The sequence below is a fragment of the Temnothorax nylanderi genome, unplaced genomic scaffold (genome assembly GCF_030848795.1).
Source record: "Temnothorax nylanderi isolate EJ_2023f unplaced genomic scaffold, tnyl_v1.0 TNYL_tig0116_pilon, whole genome shotgun sequence".
In the NCBI taxonomy this organism is placed as follows: domain Eukaryota; kingdom Metazoa; phylum Arthropoda; class Insecta; order Hymenoptera; family Formicidae; genus Temnothorax; species Temnothorax nylanderi.
This window is the reverse complement of record NW_027249178.1, coordinates 455,578-470,230: the sequence shown is the minus strand read 5'-3', so window position 1 is coordinate 470,230 and position 14,653 is coordinate 455,578. Positions and strand designations below refer to the sequence as shown.

The 14,653-nt window shown below is 33.1% G+C and overlaps 3 protein-coding genes across 3 annotated transcripts; all 3 read right to left on the bottom strand.

The window, feature by feature from the left end:
- Positions 1 to 3,434: 3,434 nt before the first annotated feature.
- Positions 3,435 to 6,058, bottom strand: LOC139776313 (odorant receptor 4-like). Its single transcript, XM_071712885.1, has 6 exons — positions 5,802 to 6,058; positions 5,051 to 5,402; positions 4,460 to 4,690; positions 4,203 to 4,316; positions 3,963 to 4,118; positions 3,435 to 3,598 (listed from the first exon to the last, which is right to left on the bottom strand). Exons 1-6 carry the CDS (start codon positions 6,056 to 6,058, stop codon positions 3,548 to 3,550), a joined length of 1,161 nt encoding a protein of 386 aa, XP_071568986.1. The 3' UTR covers positions 3,435 to 3,547.
- A 1,591-nt stretch (positions 6,059 to 7,649) lies between these two features.
- LOC139776336 (odorant receptor 4-like) lies at positions 7,650 to 10,157 on the bottom strand. The gene is made up of 6 exons (XM_071712907.1): positions 9,901 to 10,157; positions 9,180 to 9,531; positions 8,674 to 8,904; positions 8,404 to 8,517; positions 8,165 to 8,320; positions 7,650 to 7,801 (listed from the first exon to the last, which is right to left on the bottom strand). Exons 1-6 carry the CDS (start codon positions 10,155 to 10,157, stop codon positions 7,754 to 7,756), a joined length of 1,158 nt encoding a protein of 385 aa, XP_071569008.1. The 3' UTR covers positions 7,650 to 7,753.
- Positions 10,158 to 11,228: 1,071 nt separating this feature from the next.
- Positions 11,229 to 13,892, bottom strand: LOC139776252 (odorant receptor 67a-like). Its single transcript, XM_071712805.1, has 6 exons — positions 13,572 to 13,892; positions 12,831 to 13,182; positions 12,307 to 12,537; positions 12,034 to 12,147; positions 11,781 to 11,936; positions 11,229 to 11,426 (listed from the first exon to the last, which is right to left on the bottom strand). The coding sequence occupies exons 1-6, from the start codon at positions 13,826 to 13,828 to the stop codon at positions 11,376 to 11,378; spliced, it is 1,161 nt and encodes a 386-aa protein (XP_071568906.1). The 5' UTR covers positions 13,829 to 13,892; the 3' UTR covers positions 11,229 to 11,375.
- Between the last annotated feature and the right edge of the window lie 761 nt (positions 13,893 to 14,653).

Genomic DNA, 14,653 nt, shown 5'->3' with positions numbered 1-14,653 from the left:
AAATATATTAACGTACGCCCAGCTAAAAGATGACATTGATTGGATTAACTTTACTCTCAATAATTACTGCTTTATTAAGCATTATAGAAAAATGGTTCAGGACTCAATTTTTCATGAAGAATAGCGCTATATAATTAGTGAGCGCTCTTTAAGAAACACCCTGTATATATAAAAACAAAAACCAATTATCATTAATCTTTACGTAACTGCAGTTGTTGAATCGGTTATGCAAATCTAGATAATATGCTCGATTGTTGAGATTAAAGTTTACAGGGTAGGTATTAATTAAATGCCACTCGTTAAATGCCAAGATGTGAAACCTTATATTTAGACGACTTCAAAATGGATTATAAAATCGAGTTGTTAAGTTAAAATTCTATACACTGACTTTTGTATTTAAGTATTCTCCGGCAAAGAGAAAACTGAGCGCCTCGAGGTTTATAATGATGTAAAACAGTAGAGTCTTCTCCAACATTGTGGAAACGTCTGGACCATTTATTGACTGCAACATTATTTGCATTAATACTCTTTTCACATCTTCATCCTACAAACCATGCAATTACCACGATTCTCTAAAAACAAAATCCCTCCCTTTTTAATATCATTATGCAGAATAGCATCGTTGAGAGAATGACATTATTATCTAGTGTTGAAACACATTCTCCATTTAAAATTCAAATCACTTGTTTAGCTTTCAAACATTTTAATTACGTCATTAATAATTTAGTTTTCGTTACTTGTAGTCAAAAAGTGTATTCTAGATGTTTTTTAATAATATATCTACTGTAAGTCATGAAATTATCGATAAGAAATTTCTTATTGATACCTCTCGATTTTTACTCACAATAGCGATAACAAATCCTATGGAGCAAATGATTAAAGTATTCGATATAAATTGCATCAGCGCGATATAACAATAGAGACTCTCACATTCTCTGTACATATATAAAAGAATCTCTTGATGTTTTTCTATCAGATTATTTATTGTGATTCGGGTTAAGGCTCCTGGGTACTCGTCGCGGCCATGTTGGAATGTGAGAAAGAAGCGAGAAATGACACGTTGAAAATTCTTGCGTAGTATTTCCAAATAAAAAGATATCTGCTTAAAATAACACTACAGATCACTTCAGCACACTTGGAAAATACGCCGAGTTGAGGATACGTCTACCCTTTTCCCTTGACAGTTAATAAACAGCCGTAAAACGAATGTGATACGATGCAGGCTTGTGCGCAGGCGCATGACTAGATTTCGTATTACATTCATTTTACGGCTGTTTATTAACTGTTAAGGGAAAGGGGTAGACTTAACTTCAACTCGGCGTATTTTCGAAGTGTGCTGAAGTGATCTGTAGTGTTATTTTAAGCAAATATCTTATTATTTGGAAATACTACGCAAGAATTCTCAACGTGTCATTTCTCGCTTATTCTCCATTGGAGAGAGTTCTTATTTCTACCGCGACAGTACGTCGCCACCGTCAACGCGGAGTTCTCGGCTCAGGGACCAGGAGCCTTAAATTGTTTACGTGCTTGCTGGAAAATACGTTTATCAACCGTTCCCGTGTGATATCGATTTGACGACCACCAACATGAAATACCTAATACCTAAAAATTACAGCAAACAAAAATAACTATTGAGATAAATTTTATAGCATTTTACATAAATAATTATGGGAGAACTAAGACACACATATACACTTGTTTAAGTAATAATTGAGCTGAAAGAAAGATACATAAGTAAAAATTATTTTAAATATCTTTATTTTATTTTACATATAAGTAATTCTAGAATATTTACACACAGCTAATCAACATTGATTGATTATACAAAAGTAAAATTTGTGAAAAAATGAAAGGCTTTTAAATTATTATAAGTCAAAATTAAATAATTTTAATTTATGTTCCTTTCTTTTCTACACATCGCTTCAATTATGACAGTCAAATCATTTTATATCGACGCAATATTATTTTAAACAATTTAAATTTTAGTTTCCAGAATTGACCTTAAAGTTTCATCAATATCTAGTCATCGAGAATTTCTGATCGGAAGCATGTTACGTTGATGATGATTACCTAACATAAAATCACTCGAAATTTAGCGATAAATCTTGGGATTTGCCAATGATTAAAGCGTTTAGCATGTCAATCACGCTTGTGTTAACATATATGTGAAAACATTGCATAATCATTACGAGCTCGTGCACGGGTGAACTGTTGATGTCGAAGAAAAATTACATCCTCGAAACAAGTGCTTGAACAGCAGCAGTCGTTATATTAAAGTTATCACCTCCAATATTCCCCGACAAAATTATGCCGAGACTATAGGTCACTATAGCGGCTATGTGAAGGCCGATAATTGGATTCGAAACGCAATATTGATAGCCATGTTCTTCATCATGTTCATGCTGAACAATTCTTTCGCATTTTCTTTTCAATCCGCAGCCGTCAACATATCGCAAAACTTTCTACACCGTACAGAAAAACCAATGATAAATAACTTACAAAATAGCAATTTGATACTTGTATCGTATGAAAGTAGACAATATAAAGTGAGAATAATCAGGTTCGCTCACCGTCGGATGGGTCCAGAAGATAATCAGTTTAAAAAGCAACAGGCTGTACGCGTCAAAGAGCAGCTCAAATTATCCATCAAATCCATCAACTCATCGGTATGATAGTGCAATGCAATATAAGTATACTGACAAATTGAACGACGATTAATGTCACGAACCAGAACAATCTGCGCAAAACAGTGCATAATACTGGTCAGATACCGAAGTTGCAAAGAATGAATTTTATAGAGAAGCATACTGTGCTCATAGCAGTCATTTTTATAATTGCGAGAAAGAAGCTTCTCTAATCAATGATTTATAAAGCATCAAACATCAGCAGGTTTTGTTCACTTTCATTGATCACGGAATACCTCACTGAAAACTGAAACGCGAAAGCGCATCGACAAAGCAATTGAGAGAAAAAGAATAATCATTAAACATCCTCTTGGTACCGAACATAAGATACTCGATTACAACTATAGATATACAATTACGAAATTGTAAATAATAACAGAAAGTTTACGAATTCGTTCCCTCCCTCACTCGTTCTCACTCCCTTTCTCGTCAGGGTAATGCGATAGCGGCCAATTATAATTATGAGACTTAAAAATAATGCGAGAAGCCGTGCGGGCAGCAAGAGTATAATGTTCGTATGGAAGTCCCACAGAAAAATAAAAAAAAAGAAAAAGAAATTATCGGGACTCGCAAAGTGGAGCGAACAATGCTAGCAAGGGGGAAAGCAGTACGGGGTTACATTTACCGACTTCATTTAATAAAAATTGCGTATCTCGAGTCATCGATCTACCGCCTGGAAGCCCCGAGTTTTATTCCTACTCCAATTGAAACGCATACGAATGTACACGCACATGAAAGAATGGTAAGTAATACTGCAATGGTTCTTGTCGTTTTAATTCATATGCACATTTCTTAGAAACTAAACAATAACAAGCTGTTAATGTTTATTAAATTATTCAATGTAAATGAAATGTAGTTTTGCTTCAATACATTGCAAGCAGGACTGATATGTAGGAGGCCGAAGCCTTTACAATCTGCAATAGTAATATACTTGATTATTATAAGAATATTTATGTAAAAATTATAAATATTTAAATTTAATGTGAAAAGTTATTTATTTGCTGTTCGACTCGTTTCTATAATATATAGCAATGTGCAGTAAATATTATTTGCTATTTGAATCAAATAGCAAAATATATAAAAATATATATTTGAATATAAAAATATATGGTATATATGACAAAAGTTAATTGATAGTAACATTCTATTTATATTTTAAAAAGAAATAACACATTTTCTATTTTTTATTGATTCTAGACAATTATCGATGAGACAAATCTTCAGCATAAAATCTGTAAAAAGGTTTACACGTACAAAACAAATCTGAAATGGACTTACACTACTAAATTGTTCTAGAGACAAATTCATTATCTTTCCAATTGTAATAGTTAATTGATTTTGCGACCTCATTATTAAGAACAATGTAATACGACTGTCTCTGGAATTTGATTCGTACCATAGGGAATCGTACGCAGCATCTCCAATGCTTCTGCTCTATTAAATAATGGATTTTGTAGCTTTAAGAAGTAATTACATAATATTTATTTATCGTGTACAATATTTGTCACAACGTCTAACCTTGGCGCTCAAGTATTCTCCAGCAAAACAGAATATGAACGCCTCCATATTCGTAACAAAGTAAAATGAGAGAGTCTTAAGTATACTTTGTAAAGCATTGGGTCGACCAATCGACTAGAATTTTAAGAAAGAGCAAGGGAAATGTAATAAAATAATGAATAATTAAAGACAGGAATTTCTTCTATTTTGCAGATTCAACAGCGCGGTTTCTGTAGTATATATTCCTCTTAACCGTAGAATTAATCAAAATCGCTTACCGTGACCATTGTAAAACCCAAGCAGCAGATAATCAAAGTATCCGATACGAAAAGCACCATTGAGATATACGAGTACAGATCTTCAATATGTTCTGAAAAAGTGATAATATTCTGGTGTTTCTTGATTACTTTTTTTACCATAGAACGATTTGTACTGCACTTATTTTCTTTCGGAAAAAGTTCCAACACACTTTTACGAAGAATATCAATTTGACCGCTTATATGCAATATCTGAAATATACGTTTCTTTCAACAGCTGTACTAATAAAGGTCGCAAGAAAAAATATTATATGGCTTATGATATTAAATTTATGCTGCACAGAATCTTTCAAAATCTGAAAAGCGCAATTGCTAATAAACTATTTTTGATAAAATAAAAAATTTGCACATGTACATTCCGTTAATCAATTAACATTATGGTTAATAAAATGTTAAAGAAGTAATATCTATAAATAATTGATAATACTTATAATAATAATAATAATAATAATAATAATAATAATAATAATAATAATACTCATAATAATAATAATAATACTCATAATAATAATAATAATAATATCTTTTTGCGTAACAGGTAACAGGACTCACCAAATTTATAAGTAAAGCATTTATTAATCCCATTCCGTTAGCACATACCAGCAAGTGAAGATATTGAACAATTATGACCGATTCATATACGAATCTTCGATTAATGTCGAATGGCAAATCCATGTCTATAATGAGTGATCGTGTGGAAACGTTGGAAGTTATGACATCATCCATATTTTTTATGAAGATATTGCTGCTAAAAAGAGTTATATTTGTCAAATAGAGAATCACCGTTATGTTGCTGAAGCGCTGCGACAGTTTGGCATTGCACTTCGTTGTTAACATACTAAATTTCGAGTTGGTACATTTTTCCCAGTCGATCGCCATCATCGTTAATATTTTGTTGAACGTTCTAGGAAAGATTTTCATTGGTCATAATTTTAATAACGGCCGCAACAAAGCCTTGTACGAACCATCGATGAAAAATTAATTGTTGTGCAATCATTTTATCCATGCAATTCTGCTTAAATCTTCTTTGCGTACAATAATTTATTTATTTCAGCAATTCGTATTTAATTCACATTATTATTATGTTTACATTCTTAATTGCCAAATAAATTATTTTATCAACCAAAGCAGTTGCGAAAGGTGTATCCTAATGACTAAAGTAATAAATCAAGATAAAATACTAAATATATGTAACTAACTTGTTGAATGATGTTGAATTAAATTGTTAAATATATTTAAGTTAAATAATACATAAAGCTAATTTTTCATTGACAGTGCGTATCACAACGTGCCGTTATCTCACCGTTGCTTATACCAAAAAATGAGAAGTCTAGTTAAAAGTATCGAATATGCCATGGCGTCACCCAAAATTTTCATCCTGTCGGAAAACTCGATGAAATAAAAATGCATTACAATATATCGATATTGAAAGACTTGCTCGATTACGAGCGTGACAATCCAGAAGAGTCTACGTAATAAAGCGCACGATGTATTCGGCCAGATGCCAAAAATTCGTAGACAAATTTCTATCGCTTTGCTAACTGTATTGTCTACTTTCATACTTGTGTTACTATTATTATTATCCTATTATTATCCGTTAACATGCGTTGATTCCGATAAGAAAATTTCAAACGTTGTTACGAAGAAACCTGATCGATCGTACGATGTGCGCTATGTGGTATCTTTGCACATACTGAAAGAGAACAAGAGAGTGGGGCTCACCCCTCCAGGAGCCACAGCTTATTAAATATTCTTATCGCAACCTGCACAGATTGCGTGTACTATTGTCGGTGAAAAAATAAAAGTTTCCGGGTGGCCGATCCTCTCCCTCTCGAATTCTGGGGGAAAGCAGTGGTGTAGCGCGCAGTACATTATTTTCTTTAAAAATTTAAACAACTGCGAACGAAACACGCGAATGTGCATAGGGCGTTGAACTGTTTTCGGTGATCGTAAGAAAAGTTTTGTATTTTTATATGCGTATAGGGGAGAAGTCTTCGAAGAAAAGAGAAGATAGATAAAATGAATTTTCTCTTTCTGAGATTTTATTTCCTCAATATTAAAAGATATTCTTTCTCAAGCATTACAGGAAGTGTGGCAAGTGTGCACGCATTCACAACTTATTCTCTCGTAATATGTAAATCGCGCGATTTTGAATAAAACTTTGGTGCCCGTCAGATACAGATTGCGCGCAATAATCGTCAAAAAATAAGCCAGAAGCAGGAGACGGAAAAATAAAATGATAAGTAAAGTTTTATATTGCAGTACTAACGGTTTCTCGCAATTGACAAGTAGGTATAATATAAGCTTTAAGGAAACAGTACAAAATGCAAGCTTCCATGACTCGCACGACGCGAAAGTGAATAAGTTTCGCTGTTGGCAGTGCGTCGCAAGAGGGAACGACGGGCGAACACATATCGCTGGGAGATATCTTTCTTAGGAATGAGTATTGCGCGGAAAATATAGCTCGTGTTGCAAGTATTCGCAAATTGAAAAAAACGTGACGAAGTCACGGCAGTACATGACAAAATATCTAGCTATATAAGAAGCACAAGTTTATCAGTTTTAGCATGCTTCGGATCCAGTGAATTAATCTGTCCGGAACATCCCGCCTCTCTACAAACAACTTCGTGCGAGGTGTTGTTAAAGGAGTATATATCGAAGAACATTCCCACCACGTAATCCTCAGTCTCCAGCGACACCTACATTAGTGACACGAACAAGTGGAGCGCCGTTTCTGTGGAGATGCTCACTATATACGAATGTGGATTCTCGTGCAGAGAATGCAGCACAGGAATAACATCTCGCAGGTACACATCGATTAGCTTCTTTAACGTCTTCCAAAGGTGCCAGGCTGCTCAAACTATAATTTTTTGTAAAGGTTTAGCGTATTTTAAGTATCGCTCCCAGCTTGGCATGGAAAAGTTGGTCCACAGCTTTCCTGCATGGCGCCAGAAAGGATTTTACGCCAGCAGGGTCGGTAATAGCCATCACTACCCAGGAGCCTACTCGAATAGTCAGACACTTATAGATCTCCTGGACATATTCCGGTCTGTCACAACGAGATGTGCCCGATAAGTAACTCAGTCAACAGAAACTGAAACGCACATACACATGCAAATTATGCACGCACATAAAAGAGAATGGCAGGTAATACAGCAATGGTTTTACTTTAATTAATAAACATTTTTTTACAATTAAGCAATAACCAATTATTAACTTGTATTACAAATTTAAATAAAACGTAGTTTTGTTTTACTACATCGCAAACAAAACCGATATGTAGGAGGCCGAAGCCTTTATAATCTGAAACAGTATTATATGATTATTAGAAGAATATTTATGTAGAAAATATGAATATTTAAATATAAAAATTCACTGTCAACAGTTATTAGTTTGTCATTTGACTCGTTTCAATAATATATAACAATGAAAATATTGCAGCAAATACTGTTTGCTATTTAAGACAAATATATAAAAATATAAATATTTAATAAAAAATAAATGATATATTACGAAATTAGTTAATAGTAATATTCTAATAATATTTTAAAAAAGGATAACACATTTTCTATTTTTTATGATTCTAGATTAATATTAGCAAAATAATTTTCAATATAATATCAGTAAAATGTTTAACGTATAAAACAAATCTGAGATAAGACTTACACTTCCAAATCGATCTAGAGACAAATTCATTATTTTTCCAATTGTAATGGTTAATTGATTTTGTGACCTCATTATTAAGAACAATATAATTCGACTGTCTTTGGAATCTGATTCGTACCACAGAGAATCATACGCAGCATCCCCAATGCTTTTGCTCTATTAAATAGTAGATTTTGTAGCTTTTAGAAGCAATTACGTGATATTCTACTTATTTATCAATATTAGTCTTTATGTTTAACCTTAGCACTTAAGTATTCCCCAGCGAAACAAAATATGAACGCTTCCGAATTCATAAGAAAGAAAAATACGAGAGTTTTAATTATATTGTTGAAAGCATCGGGGCGACCAATCGCCTAGAATTTCAAGAAATATTATAAGACCAAGAGAAATGAAATAAAACGATGAATAATTAAAGTCACGAATTAATACTCTTCTATTCTACAGATTCAACAGCGCGGTTCCGATAGTACATATTTCTCTTAGCTACAGATTTAATCAAAATCGCTTACCGCGACAATTGTAAAACCCAAGCAGCAGATAATCAAAGTATCCGTCACAAACAACACCATCGCGATATACGAGTACAGATCCTCGATATGCTCTGAAAAGATGATAATTTCCTGGTGTTTTTTAATTATTTTTTGAACCATGAAACGACTCAATCTGCCATTTCCTTCTTTTGGAAAAATATCCATTACACTTTTACGAAGAATATCGATTTGACCACTTATGTGCAATATCTAAAATAAACATTTTTCTCAACTGGTGTACTTAATTCGCGAAAAACAATATAACTGCCTAGATAATGCTGCACAATTTTTTGTAAACCCGAGAAGCAGTACAACTGCTAGTATATTATATTTTATTATGTAGACAATATGCTCGTGTAAATTTTGTCTATCAATTAATATTATGATTAATAAAATGTTAAAAAATGAATAGGTATAAGTAAAATAATAGATAATACTCATGCATAATAATAAAGATAATAATATCTCTGCGTAATAGAACTCACCAGATTTATGAGTAGAGCATTTAATAAGCCTATTGCTTCGGAGCATAACACCAAATGAAGAAATTGTACAATTATGATCGATTCATATATGAATCTTCGATTAGCGTCAAATGGTAAATCCATATCTAGAATGAGTAATCGTGTGGAAACGTTTGAGGCTGTGCCACCATTGTCATGTTTTACGAGGATTTTGCTGCTAAAAAAAATTACAGCAGTCAAATAGAGAATCACCGTCATGTTAACGAAGCGCTGCGACAGTTTGGCATTGCACCTCGTTATTAACATGCTGAATTTCGTGTCGGAACACTTTTCCCAGTTGTCCGCCATCATCGTTAATATCCTGTTGAACGTTCTAAGAAAGATTTTCATTGATCATAATCGTGATAACGACCGCAACGAAGCGTAATACAAACCATCGGTGAAAAATTTATTATCACAATGACTTTACCCATGCAAGTCCGCTTATTTTCTTTTTGCGTAAAATAATTAATTTATTACAAGCTACTTGTCTTTCATTCAACTTTATTACGTTGTTCACGTTTACAATTGTAAAATAATTTATTTTTCGAATAAAATAATTGTTGAATTGAGATGTAATACTAAAATGTAACTTAATATAATTGAATAATGTAATTAAATATGTATACAATTAAATTAAATAATATTTAAAGCAAATTTTTCATCGATAGTGCGTATCACTACATCACGTTGCGTATCTCACCGCTGCTTATACCAAAAAATTAAAAGTTTAAATAAAAATATCGTATACGCCATTGTTGAACCTATAATTCTCATCATCTCGGTAAATTCAATCAAATGAAAATGCACTACAATATATCGATATTGAAAGACTTGCTCGATTACGAGCATGACGGTCCAGAATAGTCTACGTAATAAAACGCAAGATACATTTGGCCAGATCCCAAAAATTCGTAGAGAAATTTCTATCGCTTGGCTAACTGTATTCTCTATTTTCATGTTTCTGTTATTATTATTTTCCTATTATTTTGCACCGATAACGTGTATTCCAATAAAAAAATTTTTTAGCGGCGTTATGACAATAGCACTTGATAGATTATACGATATGCACAATGTGGTGTCTCTGTACAAACTGAAAGCTTCAGAGGGAGCAAGAGTGGGGTTTTTACCCCTCCAGAAACCACAGCTTATTAAATATTTTGATCGCAACCTGCACAGATTGCGTGTACAATTGTCGATAAAAGAAAAAGAAGTTTCCGGGTGGCCGATCCTCTCCCTTCTGGGAATTTACTGGGAATTTACTGGAAAAACAGTGATGTAGTGCTCAGTGCATTATTTTCTTTAAAAATTCAAGCAACAGCAGACAACAGCACGCGAATGTACATACATAGGACATTAAACTATTCTCGGTGACCGTAAGAAAAGTTCTGTACTTCCATGCGTAGGGGAGAATTTCAGAGAGAAAATAGGAAAGATGGAAAAGGCGAAAGTTTCTCTTTCCGAGATTTTGTTTCCCTATCAAAAGATATACCTTCTCGCGCATTATACTAAGCGCGGTGAATGTGCACGCGTCCGCAATTTATTCTTCTGAAATATATTGGTCGCTGTGCACAATAATCGTCAAATAGTCAGAAGCCAGAAGCAAAAGACAGGGAGACGCAGTGTTGAGTGAAGTTTTATGTTTCAGTATCAACGACGTTCTTCACAAACGGCAAGCATAATATAACCTTTAAAAAAACATCACAAGGTACAAAAAGCATATATTAATCTTTCTAAAAAATTGTTTCATAAACATTATGATATTATTTCAACGAAAATGTAAAGGAATATCTGATTGTGCAAGAAGAGCATTTGTTATGTAATATACTTATCCGCGCATGTTTTATTTTACAGATGGAAGAAAAATTAAATTAATTATTAGCAAGAAATGCAGTATTCATGTTGCAATCTGCCCATAGATCACCTGGAGAACTTCCGAGCCGCCACATGAAGACGCACCCGATAAGTAGCTCAGCCCACAGAACTGAAACACTTACACGCATGCAAATATGCATGTACATAAAAGAGAATGGTATAGGTAATATAGCAACGGTTTTTTACTTTAATTTATACGCAAATTTTTTTGCAACAATATAATAACAATAACAATAGCGGTAACGCTACAGTAAACTCTGTAATGCTGTAATAATTAAGATGTAAATAAATTGTAGTTTTGCTTCAATACATTGCAAGTAGAACCGATATATAGGATACCGAAGCCTTTACAATCTGAAAGTATCATTTGATTATTATAAGAATATTATTGTAGAAATAATGAATATTTTAATTCAATATGAAAAGTTATTTATTTCCTACTTTGTTCGTTTTAATAATATGAACAATGAGAAATTGCAACAAATATTGTTTGTTTTTTAAGACAAATATACAAAAATATAAACATTTATTAGAAAATAAACGGTACACAACAAAAATTAATGAAAACTAATATTCTACTTATATTTTAAGAAAGAGATAACATTTTTTTTTATTCTAAATAATTATTGGCACAAAAGGGCAGAACAATCTTCAGTATAAAAGCGGTAAAATGTGTCACGTATAAGACAAAATCTGAGATAGACTCACACTTCCAAATCGGTCTAGAGACAGATTCATTATCTTTCCAATTGTAATGGTTAATTGATTTTGCGTCCTCATTATTAAAAACAATATAGTTTGACTGTGTCTGGAATTTGATTCGTACCAGAGAGAATCGTACGCAGCATCTCCAATGCTCTTGCTCTATTGAATAATGGATCTTGTAGCTTTTAGAAGCAATTACGTAATATATATATTTGGCTTATTTATCGTCTACAATATTCTCGACACAATGTCTAACCTTGTCGCTCAAGTGTTCTCCAGCGAAACAGAATATGAACGCTTCCAGATTCGTATTGAAGTAAAATAAGAGAGTCCTAAGTATAATTTTTGAAGCATTCGGTTGACCGATCGACTATATAGAATTTTAAGAAATATTATAAGAGCAAGAGAAAAATGATAAAATGATAAATAGTTAAAGGCACGAATTAATATCTACTTTTCTAATCTGCAGATTTAATAGAGCGAGTTCTATAATATATATTCCTCCGCAGAATTAATAAAAATTCCTTACCGCAACAATTGCAAAACCCAAGCAGCAGATAATCAAAGTATCCGATACGAATAATACCAACGCGATGTACGAGTATAGATCTTCGATATGCTCTGAAAAGATGATAACTTTCTGATGTTTTTTGATTATTTCTTTTACCACAGATCGACTCGGACTGCACTTTCCTTCCTTTGGAAAAATTTCCGTCACGCTCTTACGAAGAATATCGATTTGACCGCTTATGTGCAATATCTAAAATATACGTTTCTTTCAACTGCAGTACTTATAGAGGTAGCAAGAAAGAATATTAAATGTATAGATTAAATTTATGCAGCACAAAATCTTTTAAAACTTAACAGCGCAATTGCTAAAAAATTATTTCCATAAGCGCATGTAGTAGGCAATATGCACATGTACATTCTATTAATTCAATTAATAATATAGTTGATAAAATATCTAGAACTTAATATTTATATATAATAGAATTAATAAATAATACTTACAATAATATGATAATAATATCTTTTTGTGTAATAGGAACTCACCAGATTTATGAGAAGAGCATTTAATAAACCGATTGCTTCGGCACACAGTATCAAATGAAGAAATTGAACAATTATGACCGATTCATATACAAATCTTCGATTAACGTCAAATGGCAAATCCATCTCAAGAATGAGTATTGGTGTGGAAATGTTGGAGGCTATTTCATTATCCGCGCGTTTTACGAAGATATCACTGCTAAAAAAAATTATAGATATCAAATAGAGCATCACCGTCATGTTAGCAAAGCGCTGCGACAGTTTGGCATTGTACGTCGTCGCTGACATACTGAATTTCGTGTTGGATCTATTTTCCCAGTCGATCGCCATCATCGTTAATATACTGTTGAACGTTCTAAGAAAGATTTTCATTGATCATAATCGTGATAACGGCTGCAACGATGAGTTTTACGAACCATCGGTAAAAAATTGATTGTTGTGCATTAACTTTACCCATGCAAGTCCGCTCGTTTCTTTCTTATGTAAAATAATTAATTTATTACAGTATTTTGTCTCTGGTTTTGCTTTGTCACAATATTCACTTTTTCAATTTATTTTATCGACAAACGCATTAGCAAATATTGAAGTCTATTTTATCAAAAGTAATTGTTAAAATGTAATATTAAATGTATGTAACAAACTTAATGTTGTTGAATAATATAATTAAATATAATTAATTAAATAATACTTAAACCTAATTTTTCACCGATAGTGCGTATCACTATGTGTCGTTGTGTATCTCACCGTTGCTTATACCAAAAAATAACAAGTTTAATGAAAAATATCGTATACGCCATTGTTGAACTCAAAATTTTCATTATGTCAAAAATCTCGGATAATTCGAAATGCATTACGATATATCGATATTGATAGACTTGCTCGATTATGAGCATGACGGTCCAGAACAGTCTACGTAATAAAATGCACGATGTAGTCGGCCATATCCCAAAAATTCGTAAACAAATTTCTATCGCTTTGCTAACTGTATTCTCCACTTTCATATTTCACTTATTATTATTTTCCTATTGTTCTGCAAAGTTAACGTGTATATCGATTTTGATAAGACCACTTTAATCGGTGTTATGATCAGAACCTAATCGACTATACGATATGCACAATGTGGTATTTCTGTACAGACTGAAAGCTTCGTAAAGAGAGCAAGAGTGGGGTTCACTCCCTCTCCTCCTCCCCAGAAGCCGAAGCTTATTAAATATTTTGATCGCAACGTGCATAGAGATTGCGTGTACTATTGTCGATGAAGAGAAAAAAAGTTTCCGGATGGCTGACCTCTCCCTCTCGAATTCTTGGGCAAAACGATGGTGTAGCGCGCGCTGCATTATTTTCTTTAAAAATTCAAGCAACAGCAATAATGCGTGAATATACACAGGGCATTGAACCGTGTTCAATGACCGTAAAAGTTTTGTATTTGCGTGCGTAGAGGAGAATTTTTCGAGAAAGAGGGAAGATGGAAGAGGCGAAAGTTTCTCTTACCGAGAGTTTGTTTCCTTAATATCGAAAGATATTCTTTCTCGCGCATTACAGTGAGTGCGGAAAATTGTGCACGCGTTTACAACTTATCGAGCAACTTATTCTCTCGAAATATATAAATCGTGCAATTTTAAGTGAGAGTTCGGTGCACGTCAGATACAGGTTGTAGGCAATAATCGTCAAATAGAAAGCCAGAAGCAAGAGACGGGGAAACAAAGTGCTGAGTGAAGTATTCTATTCCAGTACCAAAGGCGTTCCTAACAAACGACAAGCATAAAATAAGCTTTGAAAAAACATCACAAAATACAAAAAGCTTTTCTTAATTTTTTAAATAGGAC

Excerpts from the sequence above, each read along its gene's own strand:
- LOC139776313 (XM_071712885.1), bottom strand. The coding sequence starts at position 6,058 with ATGAAAGTAGACAATACAGTTAGCAAAGCGATAGAAATTTGTCTACGA. Across the intron at positions 4,691-5,050 it reads ATGCTTTACTTATAAATTTG|ATATTGCATATAAGCGGTCA; the intron begins GTGAGTCCTGTT and ends CGTATATTTCAG. Across the intron at positions 4,317-4,459 it reads TGGGTTTTACAATGGTCACG|TCGATTGGTCGACCCAATGC; the intron begins GTAAGCGATTTT and ends TTAAAATTCTAG.
- LOC139776336 (XM_071712907.1), bottom strand. The coding sequence starts at position 10,157 with ATGAAAATAGAGAATACAGTTAGCCAAGCGATAGAAATTTCTCTACGA. Across the intron at positions 8,321-8,403 it reads GGGAATACTTAAGTGCTAAG|AGCAAAAGCATTGGGGATGC; the intron begins GTTAAACATAAA and ends ACTATTTAATAG. Across the intron at positions 7,802-8,164 it reads CTCTAGATCGATTTGGAAGT|ATTATAAAGGCTTCGGCCTC; the intron begins GTAAGTCTTATC and ends ATACTGTTTCAG.
- LOC139776252 (XM_071712805.1), bottom strand. The coding sequence starts at position 13,828 with ATGAAAGTGGAGAATACAGTTAGCAAAGCGATAGAAATTTGTTTACGA. Across the intron at positions 13,183-13,571 it reads ATTTTTTGGTATAAGCAACG|AACGTTCAACAGTATATTAA; the intron begins GTGAGATACACA and ends AATCTTTCTTAG. Across the intron at positions 12,538-12,830 it reads ATGCTCTTCTCATAAATCTG|ATATTGCACATAAGCGGTCA; the intron begins GTGAGTTCCTAT and ends CGTATATTTTAG.